The sequence below is a fragment of the Cricetulus griseus genome, chromosome 3 (genome assembly GCF_003668045.3).
Source record: "Cricetulus griseus strain 17A/GY chromosome 3, alternate assembly CriGri-PICRH-1.0, whole genome shotgun sequence".
Taxonomy (NCBI): Eukaryota; Metazoa; Chordata; class Mammalia; order Rodentia; family Cricetidae; genus Cricetulus; species Cricetulus griseus.
The window spans coordinates 281,731,981-281,748,327 of NC_048596.1; the positions used below are offsets into that span (position 1 = coordinate 281,731,981).

General features: G+C 41.6%; 1 protein-coding gene across 3 annotated transcripts in view; it reads right to left on the reverse strand.

Annotated features, from left to right (window-relative positions):
* Positions 1 to 16,347, reverse strand: part of Slc35d2 (solute carrier family 35 member D2) — a 34,140-nt gene that overhangs the window by 15,688 nt on the left and 2,105 nt on the right. For 2 of the 3 annotated variants that reach the window (XM_027409653.2, XM_027409652.2), the window contains exons 2-5: positions 11,572 to 11,605; positions 8,539 to 8,625; positions 5,937 to 6,004; positions 1,081 to 1,152 (exon numbers count right to left, since the gene is read on the reverse strand). In XM_027409653.2, coding sequence (XP_027265454.1) covers positions 1,081 to 1,152; positions 5,937 to 6,004; positions 8,539 to 8,625; positions 11,572 to 11,605 — 261 coding nt within the window. The remainder of the gene's footprint in view (positions 1 to 1,080; positions 1,153 to 5,936; positions 6,005 to 8,538; positions 8,626 to 11,571; positions 11,606 to 16,347) is intronic. The other variant, XM_027409654.2, reaches the window with a different exon arrangement.

Genomic DNA, 16,347 nt, shown 5'->3' on the forward strand with positions numbered 1-16,347 from the left:
CACATTGGAAGATTAAGTCCAATACTACAGCTTAGAACACTGTAACTTTAACTAAATTTCACTTCCATACAATCTTTACTGAAAAATCAAAGTTTGCATTTTTAGGGGTCAGCCTGGGTGTCCTCATAAGAAAAAAATATCTACGTGGAGGTATGCTTTCTCAGCCTGGACACATGAGGGAGGGCCTAGGCCCTGCCCTGGATGATATGACAAACTTTGGGGGTCCTGCATGGAGGGCCTCACCCTCCCTGGGGAGCAGAGGGGGGATGGGGAGGGGGGAGGGGGAGGGAGAGGGAGCTGGGATTGACATGTGAAGCAGGCTTGTTTCTACTTTAAAGAAAAGAAAAAGAAAAATCTATATTGACATTTGTAAAATTTAATTTATTCTGACACCATGTCATAGAGTATCAGAACTCTGTCCCCTTGCTCTTCTGCTTGCCTTCCCTGTCTGTGGGCAGCAGCTCTTTGTCACTAGTCATTCATCCAGTCCAGAACACAGATTCGTATCTGTTTAAGGGTGGTTGTTATTTCTCTTACAATTTTCTACCACAAGCATGCTATTTGTCTGCTGTAAAAATAAATACTTAAATACCCCTCATTAATATTTTAGGGGATTCTGGAAACAGTTGACTCCTCTTAAATGAACAAATAATTGTTCCTTAAGTTGCTGCAAGTATTAATTCCAATTTATTACTCAGAAAGAGGACCTCAAGGCGAGAATTCGTTGGATAAAAATAACAGGGACTGGGGAGATGACTCAATGGGTAAACTCTTATGGAACAAGCCTGACAATCTGAGTTCAGAGCTCCAGGACTTGTGAAAATCTAGGCAGAATGGCACAAGCCCAGATGGCAGAGACAGGCATATCCTGGGGTTCTCTGGCCAGCCAACCTAGCCAATAGGTGAACTCCAGGTTCCATAAGAGACCCTGTTTCAAACAGCAGAGAGCAATAGTGAAAAAATACAGGACCTCAGCCCATGTCTTCAACATGCAAATACAGACAGAGTCTCACACATCCACAAACAAAAACAGTGCATCGGAAACATAACAAAGGAATGAAGAAAAAAAAACAAACTCACCGAAGTATGATGGCTTCCAGGAGTAAAGTGAGTGGGATTGTAAATTTCCTGAGCACGGTGAACATTGGCAAGCTGTCAGAAAAGATTCAACCCTAACATCAGACACACAGTGTCAGCTGCTATTTTTGTTTTAAACATGGCACACATTTTTAAGTAAGGTCATTTTCCATACTAAACATAATGAGTTAACATTCATTATAATATTTACCATTACCAATCATATTAAAAACAGGGATTGAATCATTTCCTGCCACTTTAATAAACTGATACAACACACACACAAAAAAAAAAGTCTGTCAAATCTGAGCTGGCTTTCTTTTCATCTGCAGAAACAGGCAAGTTAATTCCAAAATTAGAAATTCAAGGGTCCCAGAAAGTCAAAACCATGTTGCAGAATAACAAAGTCAAGGGGCTGAAGAGATGGCTCAGAGGTTAAGAGCAGTGCTGCTCCTGCAGATGATACAACTTCAGTTCCCAGCACCCACATGGAGGCTCACAACCACCTGTAACTCCAGTTCCAGGGGATCTGACACCCTCTTCTGGTCTTCATGGGCATTTGCATTCATATGCACAAACCCGTGCACAGACACACACATTTACACATAACTTAAAATAAAATTCATTATTTTAAAATATACTTTTAAAAAGTAACAAAGTTAGGGGGCTGGTGAGAGTGTTTGGCTGGTAAAGACACCTGCTGCTAAGCTTAATAGGGTAAGTTTAATCTCATAACACAATTGGTGGAAGAAGAGCACCAAGTCTTAAAAGTTATCTTCTGACCTCCATGCAAGCACAGGTGCTCGCAGACACACACACACACACACACACACACACACACACACACACACACACACACACACACACGAGAAAGAGAGAGAGAGAGAGAGAGAGAGAGAGAGAGAGATTGAAATGTTTTAAAAAGAAAATTAACAAAGTAGGTGTACTCACATTTCCCAACTTCAAAATTTACTACAAAGCTACAGAAACCAAGACTACCTATTACTGATTTAATAACATATAAATAGAATTGAAGGATGGAAAATAAAGGCTTGCAATTACAGTCAGTTGTTTTTCTTTTATCTTGTTTCCTTTTATTTTCTTTGCTGAATACCCATCACTATAATCTATTTCAGGAACTTCATTCTCCAAAGCAGGAACTTGGAACCTGCTCAACAGTAATTCCTTATCCCTTGGCTCCTAGCTACTGGTTGTCTACCCTGTGCTCCATCTTTGTCAACTTGCCTAGACCTGTGAAGCAGACAAATGCAGACTAGGCTGGCATAGAACTTGTGGTCCTCCAGCCTCTGCCTCCTAAATAGTACAACTACAGGCATGCTACACCTCTCCCAGATCAATAGATTGATTTTCACCAAGGGTCATGAGATAACTCAAGGAAGAAAGAAATACCTTCTCAGTGAATGGTGTCAGGACATCTATAACTCCCATGAATAGAATGAAACTGAATTCCTACACACATCACACTACACACACCACACACACAGGGTGTCAACCTTACATATTGACTCTGTGGCATAAAATATAACAAGGATGGGAGTGTAGGAAATAAAACTGAGAAAGAATGCTTGTGCTCCTGGATCAAGCATGCCTTCTTAGATACAACACTAACAACAAGGCCAGCAAAAGAAAAGATGGGCTAGGGCTGTGGCTCAGTGGTAGAGCACTTCTTTAGTGTATACCAGGCCAGGAGTTTATTACCCAGAATGACAAAAAGAAAAAAGAAAAATATCTAAATTAGAAATAATTAAAATTTAAAACTTTGATGTTTTATGTTTCTTTAGATACACATATAAAATGGAGTATTATTCAACCTTTAAAAGAAATTAAAGTCAGGTGCATTCTACAACATAGGTGAAATCTGAAAACACCAAGCTATAGTAATAATACAGATCCCCCCTCCCCCCGAAAAAAAAGGACAACTGTCTGTATCTATCTAGAGAAAGAAAAGCTACAGATGCAGAACATAAAGCAGAGGTTACCAGTAGCTGGGGCTAAGGAGATTGATTGCTCAGTGGGTTAGAGCACTTGCTGTACTAGCATGAGGACCTGAGTTCAAATCACCAGCATCTATGTATAGAGTTAGGCATGGCTGCATGTGCCTGTAACCTCAGCATTGGGCATGAGACAACAACAGATGTCAGAAGCTCACTAGCCAACTAGACTCATTAACAAGGTGAGTTTCAAATTCAGTAAATAAGATGGAGAATTGTAGAGGAAGCTGTAGCCACACCTACTTAGGGGCTGGCTACAGGTTCCTCTACAGAGAATAACAGAGGAAACCCAACATCCCCCTCCGGCCTCCTCATGGGCACACAAACCACATGCAAACTCACATGCATGCAACAATAAGAGGAGGGAGGGAGGGAGGGAGGGAGGGAGGGAGGGAAGGAGGGAGGGAGGGAGGGAGGGAGGGGCGAGGGAGAGATTGAGAGACTGAGATATTGCGATTACCAGTAACTAAATAAAGAGGATTATTGTTTAATGGATTCTGAGTTTGCCTTTGGGATGATGAAAAAGTTTTCTGAAATAAATAACAGTGATGGTTACACTGTGCATACACATTTTTTTTTTTAGATAGATAGGGTCTAGCCTCAAACTCATTATGTAGCAAAGTCTGGCCTTGAAGGCTCAGCAATCGTGCTTTGGCCTCCCAAATGCTAGGGTTACACATGGGTATGAATATACTTAATGCACTTGAATTGTACACTTAAAACAGATATAGTGATAAACTTTATGTTATATATACTTCAGTTAAAGAAAGACTTTAAAATTTTGGTGCTTCAAAGTACATTGTTAAGAAAATAAGGGGTCTGGAGAGATGGCTCAGAGGTTAAGAGCACTGGCTGCTCTTCCAGAGGTCCTGAGTTCAATTGCCAGCAACCACATAGTGGCTCATAACTACCTATAATGAGATCTGGCGCCCTCTTCTACTGTGCAAGCAGAAAAATACATAATAAATAAATAAATAAAATTAAAAAAAACAGAAAGGAAAAAGAGGGGATAGAAATGGCTCAGTAGGTAGCGTGTCTGTCACAAAATCATGAGGGATCCCAGTCTGATTCTCTAGCATACCCAGGTATGGACATCTGTACACGTAGCACTGGGGACAGAGCTGGAGATTGGGGGTCAGTTGCTCTGGCCAGTCAGTCATCTCTAGACTCAGGGAAAGATCCTATTTCCAAAAATAAGATGGAAAACCACAGAAGAAAACACATCTCTCCCATGTAGTTTCTTTCCTTGTTGCTGTGAAATTGACCTTGACAAAAGCCACTTAAGGAAGGAGGGATTGATTCTGGTGCACAATTCAAGAGCACAGTCCATCACGGTGGGAAGTCAAAGTGGCCAGAGCATCACATGATAACCAGGAGGTACAGCAATGAATGCAGGTGCTCAGCTCAGCTTCCCCAGACGCACGGTCTAGGACCCCACTAGCCCAGGGAATGGCAACCTAGTCAACAATGTTCCCCAGATATTCTCAATTAACCTAGACAATCCTCACAGTGCCCAAGGCTTGTTTCTTACTTTAGTCAGGTTAGCATTTAACACTATTCACAACTCCCAAGGGTAACCTCTGGCCTGCACACCTACACACACACACACACACACACACACACACACACACACACACACACACGCCATCTATCAGCTTTTGCATGAGTCTTGTTTCTTTTTTTTTTCCTTTTTTTATTAGAAAATTATTTTGCATGTCAATCCCAGGTCCCTCTCCCTCCCCTCCTCCCCTGCCCCCCCCAACTAACACCCTACCCATCCCATACCCTTTCTGCTCCCCAGGGAGGATGAGGCCTTCCATAGGGGGGTCTTCAAAGTCTGTCATAGTCTTTGGGATAGGGCCTAAGCCAACCCCCTTGAGTCTAGGCTCAAGGAGTATCCCTCCATGTGGGATGGGCTCCTAAAGTCCATTCCTATGGCAGCGATAAGTACTGATCCATGAGTCTTGTTTCTTTAGATTTCAGATCACACTTTCTGGTTAGCAATTTGGTAGGACAGTGTGGTCTTTCTATAAATGATTTCCATTTTTCACAGTAGCTTTTAAACAAATTAAAGGATGGTAAAATAAACATAGATGCAAACTTGTTAAGTCTAGTCCATACCTATTACTATTGTCTGTTATTCATGTTTTTCCTTATACCAAACATGATCTACACCAAGTCTGACAGAATGTTCTGGTTTCTACAGAACTACAATGAAAAGTTACCATGATCATATTATTACGAACAAACCTACTCAGACAATCACATCTTCTCTGACAAACACAAACCTCATACTTATGTTGGGACATGACTATCAACAAAAGCATAAGCTTTTAAACATTCCCAAAAACATTTAGAACTGAACTCAAAACTTGTGCTTTCTCACATTGTTAAATGCTATTGCTTCACACATGAGAGTTGTGATGGCAGGGCTTGTTGTCAATCTGATCTACCTGGAAAGAGGGACTGTAAGTGGGGAACTGCCTCCATCAGAATGGCCTTGTGGGCATGTCTGTGTGGCAATTTTTGAATGTTGATTAGTGTAGGACCCAATCCAGTGTGGGCAGTGCTGTGCCCAGGAAGAAACGTAGCTGAGCAATCCAGAGGAAGCATGACAGTAAGCAGGTCTCTGCTTCGGTTCCTGCCCTGCCTTCCCTCAATAGAAGGTAACCTGAAAGCTAAAATAAACACTTTCCTGATCAAGCTGGTTTTGACCATAGTGTTTAGCACAGAAATAGAAAGCAAACTAGGACCCCACCCAAGCAAAATCTTGGAAAAATCAAACTCAGTGTTTGGACCACTGGAGGCGAAGGATACGCCCTCCCCACTGTACCTTGTGAACTGTACCTTAATTTACTTGTGCTGGATAAGCCACTTATATGGTTGCCAACGTAGAGAAGAGGCAGAGGAAACAGCTTCAATAAAAGGAAAAAGATGCAGTTAGAACTTCATTCGCATGTTTTCCGTGTGTGTGTGTGTGTGTGTGTGTGCGTGTGCGTGTGTGTGTGTGTGTGTGTGTGTGTGTGATTGTACGCATGTACTTTAGGTGTATGAGAGTATTCTGAGACAGCAAGAGACAGGTGAGTGACCATCTCCCACTTGCACTAACCAACCCCATAACTAACACAGTTCTCCTTGTGTCTGCAAGGAAAGGGGGTCTTAAGCCAGAACTACTCAACCAAGCCTTGCCAAGACGCCTCAATTACTGTTTTGGCCACTACATTATACAGCAAAGAGTAAATGGCACACCCCCAAAGCCCATGGGACCCTGCTTCATGATGAAATACTTAAGCTCTTATTTTGAGGCCAAAGATGCCATTTCCATCAACATGTGCTACACAGCAAAGAAGGAAAAAGAAGTGAAAATTAGGTTGTTGAGGAGTAATTTTGATTGGATAACGTGAACCTACATACAAAAGAAGAAGAAGAAGAAGAAGAAGAAGAAGAAGAAGAAGAAGAAGAAGAAGAAGAAGAAGAAGAAGAAGAAGAAGAAGAAGAAGAAGTCATGGCTAATGGGGCTGGAGAGATAGCTCATCGGTTAAGAGTATTGAATGCTCTTCCAGGGAAACTGGGTTCAAGTCCCAGCACATACATGGCAACTGACAACTGTCTGTAATTCCAAGATCTGATACTTTCACACAGACATAAATGCAGGCAAAACACCAATATACATAAAATAAGAATAAATAAATTTTTAAAAACATGGCTAATAAAGCGTCATTAAAGCTGGGTGTGGTGGCACATGCCTTTAATCCCAGCACTCAGGTGGCAGAGGCAGAAGAATCTCTGTGAGTTTGAGGCCAGCTTGGTATACAAAGTTGAGTTCCAGGATAGGCTCCAAAGCTTATACAGAGAAACCCTAAAAAAATACATATATAAAAAATAAAGCATCCTTAATGCTCCTTATTTTGCACACTGTGAACTGAAGTTCCCAAAAGAGCTGGGAAAGGAAGAGAGATGGGGGGGAGGGAAGGAGGGAGGGAGGGAGGGAGGGAGGGAGGGAGGAGGGAGGGAGGGAAGGAGGGAGGGAAGGAGGGAGGGAAAGGAGAGAGGGAGGGAGGGAGGGAGCGAGGGAGGGAGGGAGGGAAGGAAGGAAGATAGGAGAAGCTGCACTTGTGTTGAAGATTCTAAAAGGCCAAATAGGGAAACTTCAAGATTATAGAGAACTAAAATGCTGCAGACAAGAGACAAATTATCTTGGGCTATTTTTAGTGCCCTTGAAAGCCATCCATCTCCTCTGTATCTGACCTAATATACCATGAAATATAGAAGAAGTTATTCAAGGGCCTCACCCTTAAGAAACAACAATTCAGCCTCTTAATCCAAATAGTACCACCAGCTATTTCACATCATCTGTCAAAGGATTACTCTAAGAATTTAATGTATGCCTCAAGCCTGGCCCCCTGAAGCTATTTGTTAAAAACTGCTTCCACTCCATACTCCCAGGAGGAAGACAGATCTCTCAATGCTGCTTCTATGTGTATGTCTATATATATTCAATATATCAAATCGTGTTCTTTACTCAAAACTTTTATCAGTTTAAACTAAAAAAAACGAAAGCCAGGAGTAGTGTTGCAGGTGGATCTCTGTGAGTTCAAGAACAGCCTGGTCTACAAATCAAGTTCCAGGACGCCCAGGGCTCTGTTACACAGAGAAACCCTGTGTCAAAAACAAACAAACAAACAAACAAACAAACAAAAAAACCTAAAAATGAAACTGAAAGCATAAATCAGTAAACTAGGACCCAGGAAATCTGGCCCGTGTTTTATCGTAACTTAACTGACTGACTCATTTATGAATTATGCAGGGCTTCTTTCATGGTACAATAAAGAGAGAGCCTGGCCCTTAGCCAAAGAGTTCATAAAACACTGGCTTTAAAAATTCAGAGTGTTTGTGTTGTTAAAAACCTATATTCACTTTGTCTCTGCCTCCTACCTCAATGCAGGTTCAAGGAACCCAAGCCTGGGCCTCACACTTAATGCAGCAAGACCTTTGCTAGATTACTGTATCCCAAGCCCAGCCCAGTCACACTTTTATCTCCAGTGCATTTTTATTAAGAACTTTCTCATGCAGGTGGTAGTGGTGCACGCCTTTAATCCCAGCACTCAGGAGGCAGCGGCAGGCGAATATCTGTGAGTTCTAGGCCAGCCTGGTCTACACAGAGAAACCTGGGCTAGAAAAACTGAAACACGAAACAAAATAAACAAACCAAAAAACCTTTCTTCCAGCACTGCAGAGGCTGGAGTAGAAGGATTTTGAGTTCAAGGCCAACCTGGGATACATGATAAAAGTCAATCTCAAAGAAGAAAAGAAAAACAACTTCCTACCAAGAGTAAGCAGGAATCAGATCCCAAGTGTATGGATTTTTTTTTTTTTTTTGTCTGTTTGCTTACTTGCTTTTTGTCTTTTAGGTTTCTTGTTTGTTTGTTTTTAATCTTTCAACACATACCTTTCCAGGAATTTTCTTGTCAAAATCAGGAAAGTGGATTATTTTATTTATCTTGGACACATACAGTATCATTACGGTGGTGGCCATCTGAAAGGAGAAAGAAACTTAGCAAAATGTCACCTGGAAAGACAGCATGAGGTACCCTGATGTAATGATGTAATGAGAAGTACATTTATCAGAAAGATAACCTAAACAATACTTGTCAGACTGAAGGGAGGAAGCTAAAATTCTCACCACTGGACAAGATGTCGTTTGAATCAGAACAGACAAATTGTATAATCAAGGTAGGTGGATCTCTGTGAGTTCCAGACCAGCCTGGTCTACAAGAGCTAGTTTCAGAATAGCCTCCAAAGCCACAGAGAAACCCTGTCTTGAAAAACAAAAACAGAACAAAACAAAAATGTATAATCAAGCAGACTCACATGTGTACATTGTCCCAGGGGCCCTCTGAGAGTGACCAGGTGGACCAGATGACCCTAGACCACACTTACCACAAAGGGAGTGTATGGTCTGTTGGCTTCTTCCCTTAAAAGCCAGTGAGAGGAAACAATTTTTAAAAAGGAAAAACTCCTAAGCAGGCATAGTGACACACACCTTTAGTCCCAGGAGAGGCAGGTGGATCTCTGTGAGTTTGAGGCCAGCCTGGTCTACATAGTGAGTTCCAGAACAACAACAGCTACATAGAGAGACCCTATTTAAAGATAGGCACCCATTTAAAGATAGGAAAGTAGATTGGGAAATAAATATAAATAAAAACTAAAGAAGGGAAGAAAATAGACTGGGACTTTTTTAAAGAAGGGGAGAGGAAGTGTTGGAGGTTAATAAGGTTAAAATGCATTATACACACTGAAAATCTCATGAGACCCATTATTTTGTACAATTAATACAAGCTAATAAAAATGTCCTAAGAAAAGTCAGAGCCAAACTCCTGGAATTCAGTTATAGAGAGGGGGGAGTGATGAGCAAAGGGGTCAAGACTATGCTGGGGAAACCACAGAAACAGCTGACCTGAGCAAATGGGAGCTCACGAACCCCAGACTGATAGCTGGGGAACCAGCAAAAGACTGAACCAGGCCCCTCTGAACATGGGTGTCAGTTGGGGGGCTTGGACAGTCTATGGGGCCTCTGGCAGTGAAACCAGTATTTATCCCTAGTGCATGAATGGTCTGTGGGAGCCTGTTCCTTATGGAGGGATACTCTCTGGGCCTAACTCTTGCCCCAAATGATGTGACAGACTCTGATGATCCCCCATAAAAGGCTCCACCCTCCCTAAGGAGTGGATGGGGGTGAGTTGAGGAGTTGGTGGGAGGAATGGGAAGACAATGGGAGGTAGAGGGAACTGGGATTGATATGTAAAATAAGATTGTTTCTAATTTAAATAAAAATTAATAAAAAAAAATATAAAAGAAAAGTTAAAGAGCCTTTTTTGGGAAGTCCAGCATTAAGATTTTTGTCGTCAGAGCCTAGAGAGATGGTTTAGCACCTGCAGCACTTCTGGAGGACTTGAGTTTAGTTCCCAGCACCCATGTCCCCACTTCAGGTAGTTCAAACTTCCAAGAACTCTAGCTCCAGGAGACACTATGACTTCTTCCAGCCTTTGGGCACTTGTATTCACACCTAATATGCCCACACATAAACACACACAAATACATATAATTAAAAAAATAAATCTCAGCCTGGCATAGTGACACATGGCTTTAGTCCCAGCACTCTGGAGGCAGAGGCAGGCTGACCTCTGAAAATTCCAGACCAGCCACGGTTACTCAAAAAAACAAAATAAAGGCTGGAGAGATGGCTCAGGGGTTGAGAGCACTGGCTGTTCTCCCAGAGGACCTGGGTTCAGTTCCCAGCACCCACATGGCAGTTCATACCTGTCTATAACTCCAGTTCCAGGGCTTCTGACACCCTCACACAGATAAACATTTAGTCAGAACACCAATGAACATAAAAATAAGTTATATATTATGGGCTGGAGAGATGGCTCAGAGGTTAAGAGCACTGACTGCTCTTCCAGAGGTCCTAAATTCAATTCCCAGCAACCACATGGTGGCTCACAACCATCTGTTATAAGACCCGGTGCCCTCTTCTGGTGTGCAGATATACATGGAAGCAAAACATTGTATACATAATAAATAAATAAAATCTTTAAAAAAAAATAAAATAAAGCCAGGCAGTGGTGGCATGTGCCTTTAATCCCAGCACTTGAGAGGCAGAGGTAGGTGGATCTCTGTAAATTCGAGGCCAGCGTGGATTACAAAGTAAGTTCCAGGACAGCCAGGTCTGTTTCACAGGGAAATCTTGTGATGAATAATAAATAAATAAATAAATAAATAAGCAGATAAATAGATAAATAAGGCAACAGATAAATAAATAAATAAATAAATAAATATTAAGCCTTTAAGAAGATTTTCTTTTCAATCTAGACAACACAACCAAATTGTCTCATCTAAACTCTGTAAGTGGGAGCCTGAGAGCTGGCTCAGCAGTTAAGAACACTTGCTGCTCTTGCAGAGAACTTAAATTTGGTTTACATCACCCATGTTGTGTGGCTAACAATCACCATTACCAGTTGGAAGGAATCTAATGCCCTCTTCTGGACTCCATGGGCAACTGCATTAATATGAACATTCCCCACAGAGATACACAAACACACGAACACACACACACACACACACACACACACACACACACACACACAATTAAAGAATTGTAAAAATCAGTCTCACAGTCTTATAGATTTAGGCCATGATAGGTATATTAGAAATAGTCGATGATGTTTTTGAAATAAAGTCTTCATCTCCTGTGCAAATTTTAGAACTTACTCAGTTTTCTTCATATGAGAATGCAAAAGTTTAAGAACTGCTTCAATGTAGTTCTCCTAAACCTTGGTTCTTATTTATTTGTGAAGGGGCACTGGTGTACCACAGTATGTGTGTGTAGGTCAAAGATTTGTGCTAACCATAGTCTTAACAAAACACTTAAAATAGCCTGAACACCTATGGCTAGTTAAAAATTTGATTGTTTTCAACTCACCTGCCCAATTCCAAGAACAATTGGTGAGGGAAAACTGCAAGAAATACAGAATAACAAATCAGTTTAGCAACATAAAAAAGTTGAAGAGAATATGTAAAACATAATGACATAAAGGGCTGTTACAAGCTGGGCGTTGGTGGCACATGCCTTTAATCCCAGCACTCGGGAGGCAGAGGCAGGAGGATCTCTGTGAGTTCGAGGCCAGCCTGGTCTCCAGAGAGAGTGCCAGGATAGGCACCAAAGCTACACAGAGAAGCCCTGTCTTGAAAAGAAAGGAAGGAAGGAAGGAAGGAAGGAAGGAAGGAAGGAAGGAAGGAAGACCAAAAAAAAAAAAAAAAAAAGAGCTGTTACAGACATTCGACAATGGAAACTTCAAACAAATTGTCCATTTCTTTTTCATTTTTAAAAAACTGCTGGTTGCTGCCAGGTAATGGTGGCCCATACCTTTAATCCCAGAATTGAAGAGGCAGAGGCAGGTGAATCTCTGGGCCAGCCTGGTCTACAGAGCAAGTTCTAGGACAGCCAGGGCTGCACAGATAAACCCTGTTTCAAAAAATAAAAACAACAACAAAATATGATAGGTGCTAAACTTGTCAGTTTTCCTTCATTCTGTGAAGGTAAATTAGGCATAATTGTGTATACAGAAGAAACAGTAATACAATCAATAATTAAAGTTAATAAAATAAAATTTAAAATACCATACACAAGAAGACCTCTTGTGGTAATTTGAATAAGAATGGCCCCCAAGAACTCATATACTTGATGCTTAGTCACCAGGGAGTGGCAATATTTGAAAGAATTAGAAGGATTAGGAGGTGTGTCCTTGTTGGAGGAAGTGTGTCACTGGGGGTGAGCTTTGAAGTTTCAAAAGTCCATGCCAGACCCAGTCTCTGTCTCTCTCTGCCTGTGGATCAGGATGTAGAACTCTCAGCTCCTTCTCCAGCACCATGTTCCCCACCATGATGATAATGGACTAAACCTCTGAAACTGTAAGCAAGCCTCAATTAAAAGCTTTCCCTTACAAGAGTTGCCATTTAACAGCAAATGGAACACTGACTAAGACACCTCTACATGGAAAACTAAATTGAAGTTAAAAGTTAAAGAACAATCAAGTCTGTTGGTGCAGGCAGGCCTGTTATCCTGGCTAACTAAAAGGTTAGGTAGAAGGATCCCAAGTTCAAGGCCAGCCTGAACAAGTTAGTGTGACCGTGCTCCAAAGAAAGAAAAACAAGGGACTAGAGACATGGCCCAGTGGTTAAAAGTCCTTTTTGCTCTTCCAGAGGACCCAAGTTCAGTTCCTAGCATCCATGTGGGCAGCTCACAGGCACCTATAACTAACTTCATTTCCAGAGCCACAGCACTCATACACATACATATACACATATTTAGAATAAGAAAAGTAAACTGTTATGTGGTATTTTGACTTGTTCTGGCAAATAAAGCTTGCTTGGAGTCAGAGGGTGGAGCTAGACACTAGTTAACCACAGAGGTCTGAGGTCTGGAGGACTGTACAGAAAGACAGGGAGTGATAAGGCAGGGCAGAGAGAGACTCTGGTCCTTTTTTTGGATAGATGAACAAAGAGAGATACGAAAATCTAATTGGTAGAATGGTGACTTAGGCAGGTGCAGCACCGCATGTGTAAATGGTTGCAAAGCCACTGGCAAGCAGCTATTTTGTGAATTTGTTTGACACGTTGGGTGCAAGATGAAGCATACATCTAATTAATCTTATCAATAAGAGCCAAGAGTCAGAAATAGGGTTTGTAAAAACCTGAAAGATGAAAGAACCAGAGGAGGGGCCACAGTGACTTTATACCTCTTCTGTTCTTCTGTCCAAAGAGGACAAAATCCTGTCTTAGCCCTGCCTTACCACTTCCTGTCCTTTCTCTACAGTCCTCTAAACCTCTACCATCAGCTGGTTGCTGCCTTTGCCCTCTGACTCCAAGCAAATTTTGTCAGAGCTCAATGAAAACATTATGAAACAATAAACCTTTAGAAAAAGAAGTCGTGCAGATGTAACCCTCAAAAAATTAAATAACATGTCCCCAATCTCTTTCTGGATTAAAGAACACTCAGAAATAAATAAGCAAAGAAGCAGTGCTAATAAGATACAGTTTTTGCAAAATGTAATTTAACCTGTTATCTCTGTCTCCATCTGTACATTCACATCTATTATTCATCCCTCCATTCAAATCCAAAAGTGTTCTGATAATTATGGTAATTTTAAAAGTGGTTTCAGTCTAATGGTTTCCTTTTGTTTGAATTCTTTGAAATGATCCCGACAGAATGCCTTTCCAAAAAGACAAAAAGACAAAATAAACATTTAAGAACAATGCTCCCAGTTGCCAGTCTATGGATCATTCTTACTTTGTTTACTTCTGAAGGTTTTTGTTTCAGGGGAGTGCTTGTTTGCTGTTGAAACAGTTTCCCTGTGTTGTTCTGGCTACCCTTGAACTCTCAGACTTGAGAAAGGTAAGTGCCACCAGACTCAGTTCATCAATTTGAATTCTGTAGGATCAAGATCAGAGATCAGGACATGCTTGGACCAAGATTCTGACTGAGCCAGTGATGACTCAGTGGGTTAGGCACCTTCTGGGCAAACATGAAGGCCTGAGTTTGGACTGCTGGCACCCATGTAAAAATTCAGGGACTGCACCCCTACCTGTAAGCTCAGCATTGAGGCAGGGACAGGATTCCTGAAGCTTGCTGACCAACCACAACAGCCAATCGGCCAGTGACAATGAGATTCTACCCAAAAAGGTGGAGATTGACTGAAGATACCTGATTGATCGTGTGTGCACACATGTGTCTAAGGTCTCTGGTATATCACAAAACAAGCACACAGCAAGTTCTGAGCAAATATTTGTTGAATTGGATAAAACAAATTTGATTTTTTTTTTAAAGACACGGGCACCCTATATAGCTCAGGTGGTTCTCAAACTTATCAACCTTCCTGTCTCACCTCATGAGTAGATATTACAGATGTGCCTAGCTTGAATATTCAATATTTTTAATTAAATGTCATTAATAAATTCTCATGTCATAGAGAAGAGTATTCATAGGAAGCATACTAGCAGTCTGCCTGTGCAACCCTTATGATCACAACTGTGGCTAGTTGGTCACAGACTATTAGAACACCAACTCCTAGATGGTCCTTGTTCTAGCCCCTGAAAGCCACTGAGTTCACATGCTTACAGAATCTCTTCTGTGCCAAGTAAATCTAGCATTAGAATTGTCCTGGCCTCTCTAGGTGCCAAGCCACAGATGCTCACCACAAACCCTTCATGTCTACCACCTGGGAAACTCTTACACATTACTAAGTTTATCTGCTAGGCCCAGTGGTCATGGCACACTCCTTTAATCTCAGCAGAGCTTTAAAGAAGAAAGGGCCAGTGTTAAGATCTCCCAATTATTGGACAACCATTGCCTTCAGAGCAGCAACCAGGGTTCATTGGCTCCTTCTGAAAACAGGAAGAATGTGCTTCTTAAGGCATTAATGTTGCAGCCAGTCAGTAGTCCACAAACTCCAATGCAAGAGATTTATCTTCAGCCTTTGGCTGACATAACGAACTACTCCTATATATCCCCATGACATCCTCGTGTTTTTAATTGTAGATTTTGATGGTTTTATTTATAATTTGTGGTGATATATTATTATTTATGATTTATTAAAGCTGGCTGGGGATTCAGAAAAGCAAAATCAGCCTCAAGCTATAGGGATTAGGTGATGCACACCTTTAATCCCAGCAGCCAGAAGCCAGAAGGTGGTGATACACACCTTTACTCCTAGGACTCAGGGTTAAGAGATAGATGGATCTCTGTGAGTTCAAGGCCACCCAAATCTACACAAAACTGATCCAGTCCTAAAGAGAAACAGCTCACACAAAGATGATCTCAGCACCTGGGTTCTCATGTCTTTAATCCCAGCATTAGGGAGGTATATAAGACAGGAGCAAGGTCTCAGTATCAAGACATTCATTCTCCAGCCACATTGAGGATAGGAAGACATTCTGTCTCAGGATTCTCCAGGCACACTGAGGAGAGGCAGCAGGATCAGCCCATTCAGCCTGAGTTAGTAGTAAGAGCTAGCATCCAGCTACTTTGCTTTTCTAATCTTCAGCTAGAAGCTTGAACCCCAATATCTGTCTCTAGGTCTTTTATTTATGGTGCAATGATAATTTATTTTTATTTTATGCATACTGGTGTATCCTGCATGTATGTCTCTGTGAGAGTATCCGATCCCCAAGAACAAGTTTACAGACAGTTGTGAGCTGCCATGTAGGTGCTGGGAATTGAACCCAGTCCTCTGGAAGAGCAGCCAGTGCTCTTAACCACTAAGCCATCTCTCCAGCCCATTTTACTTATTTATTTATTGATTTTTTGAGACAGGGTTTCTTTGTGTAACAGCTCTGGCTGTCCTTCCTGGAACTTGATCTGTAGACCAGGCTGGCCTCAAACTCACAGAGATCCACCTGCCTCTGTCTCCCAAGTGCTGGGATCAAAGGTATATGCCACCAAGCCTAGTGATTTTTTTTAAATATTTATTTTCTTTTATGTGTTTAGGTGTTTTGCCTGTATATATTATGTACCCAATGAGGCCAGAAAAGGGCACTGTATCCCCTGGAACTGAAGTTATGGATGGCTGTGAACCAGCCTGTGGGTGCTGGGAACCAAACAGGGTCCTCTGTAACAGTAGCCAGTGCTTTTTAACTGCTGAGCCATTTCTCCAGCCCCTTTACATTTTCTTTATTTTACTTTCAGACAAGGTCTCCTATA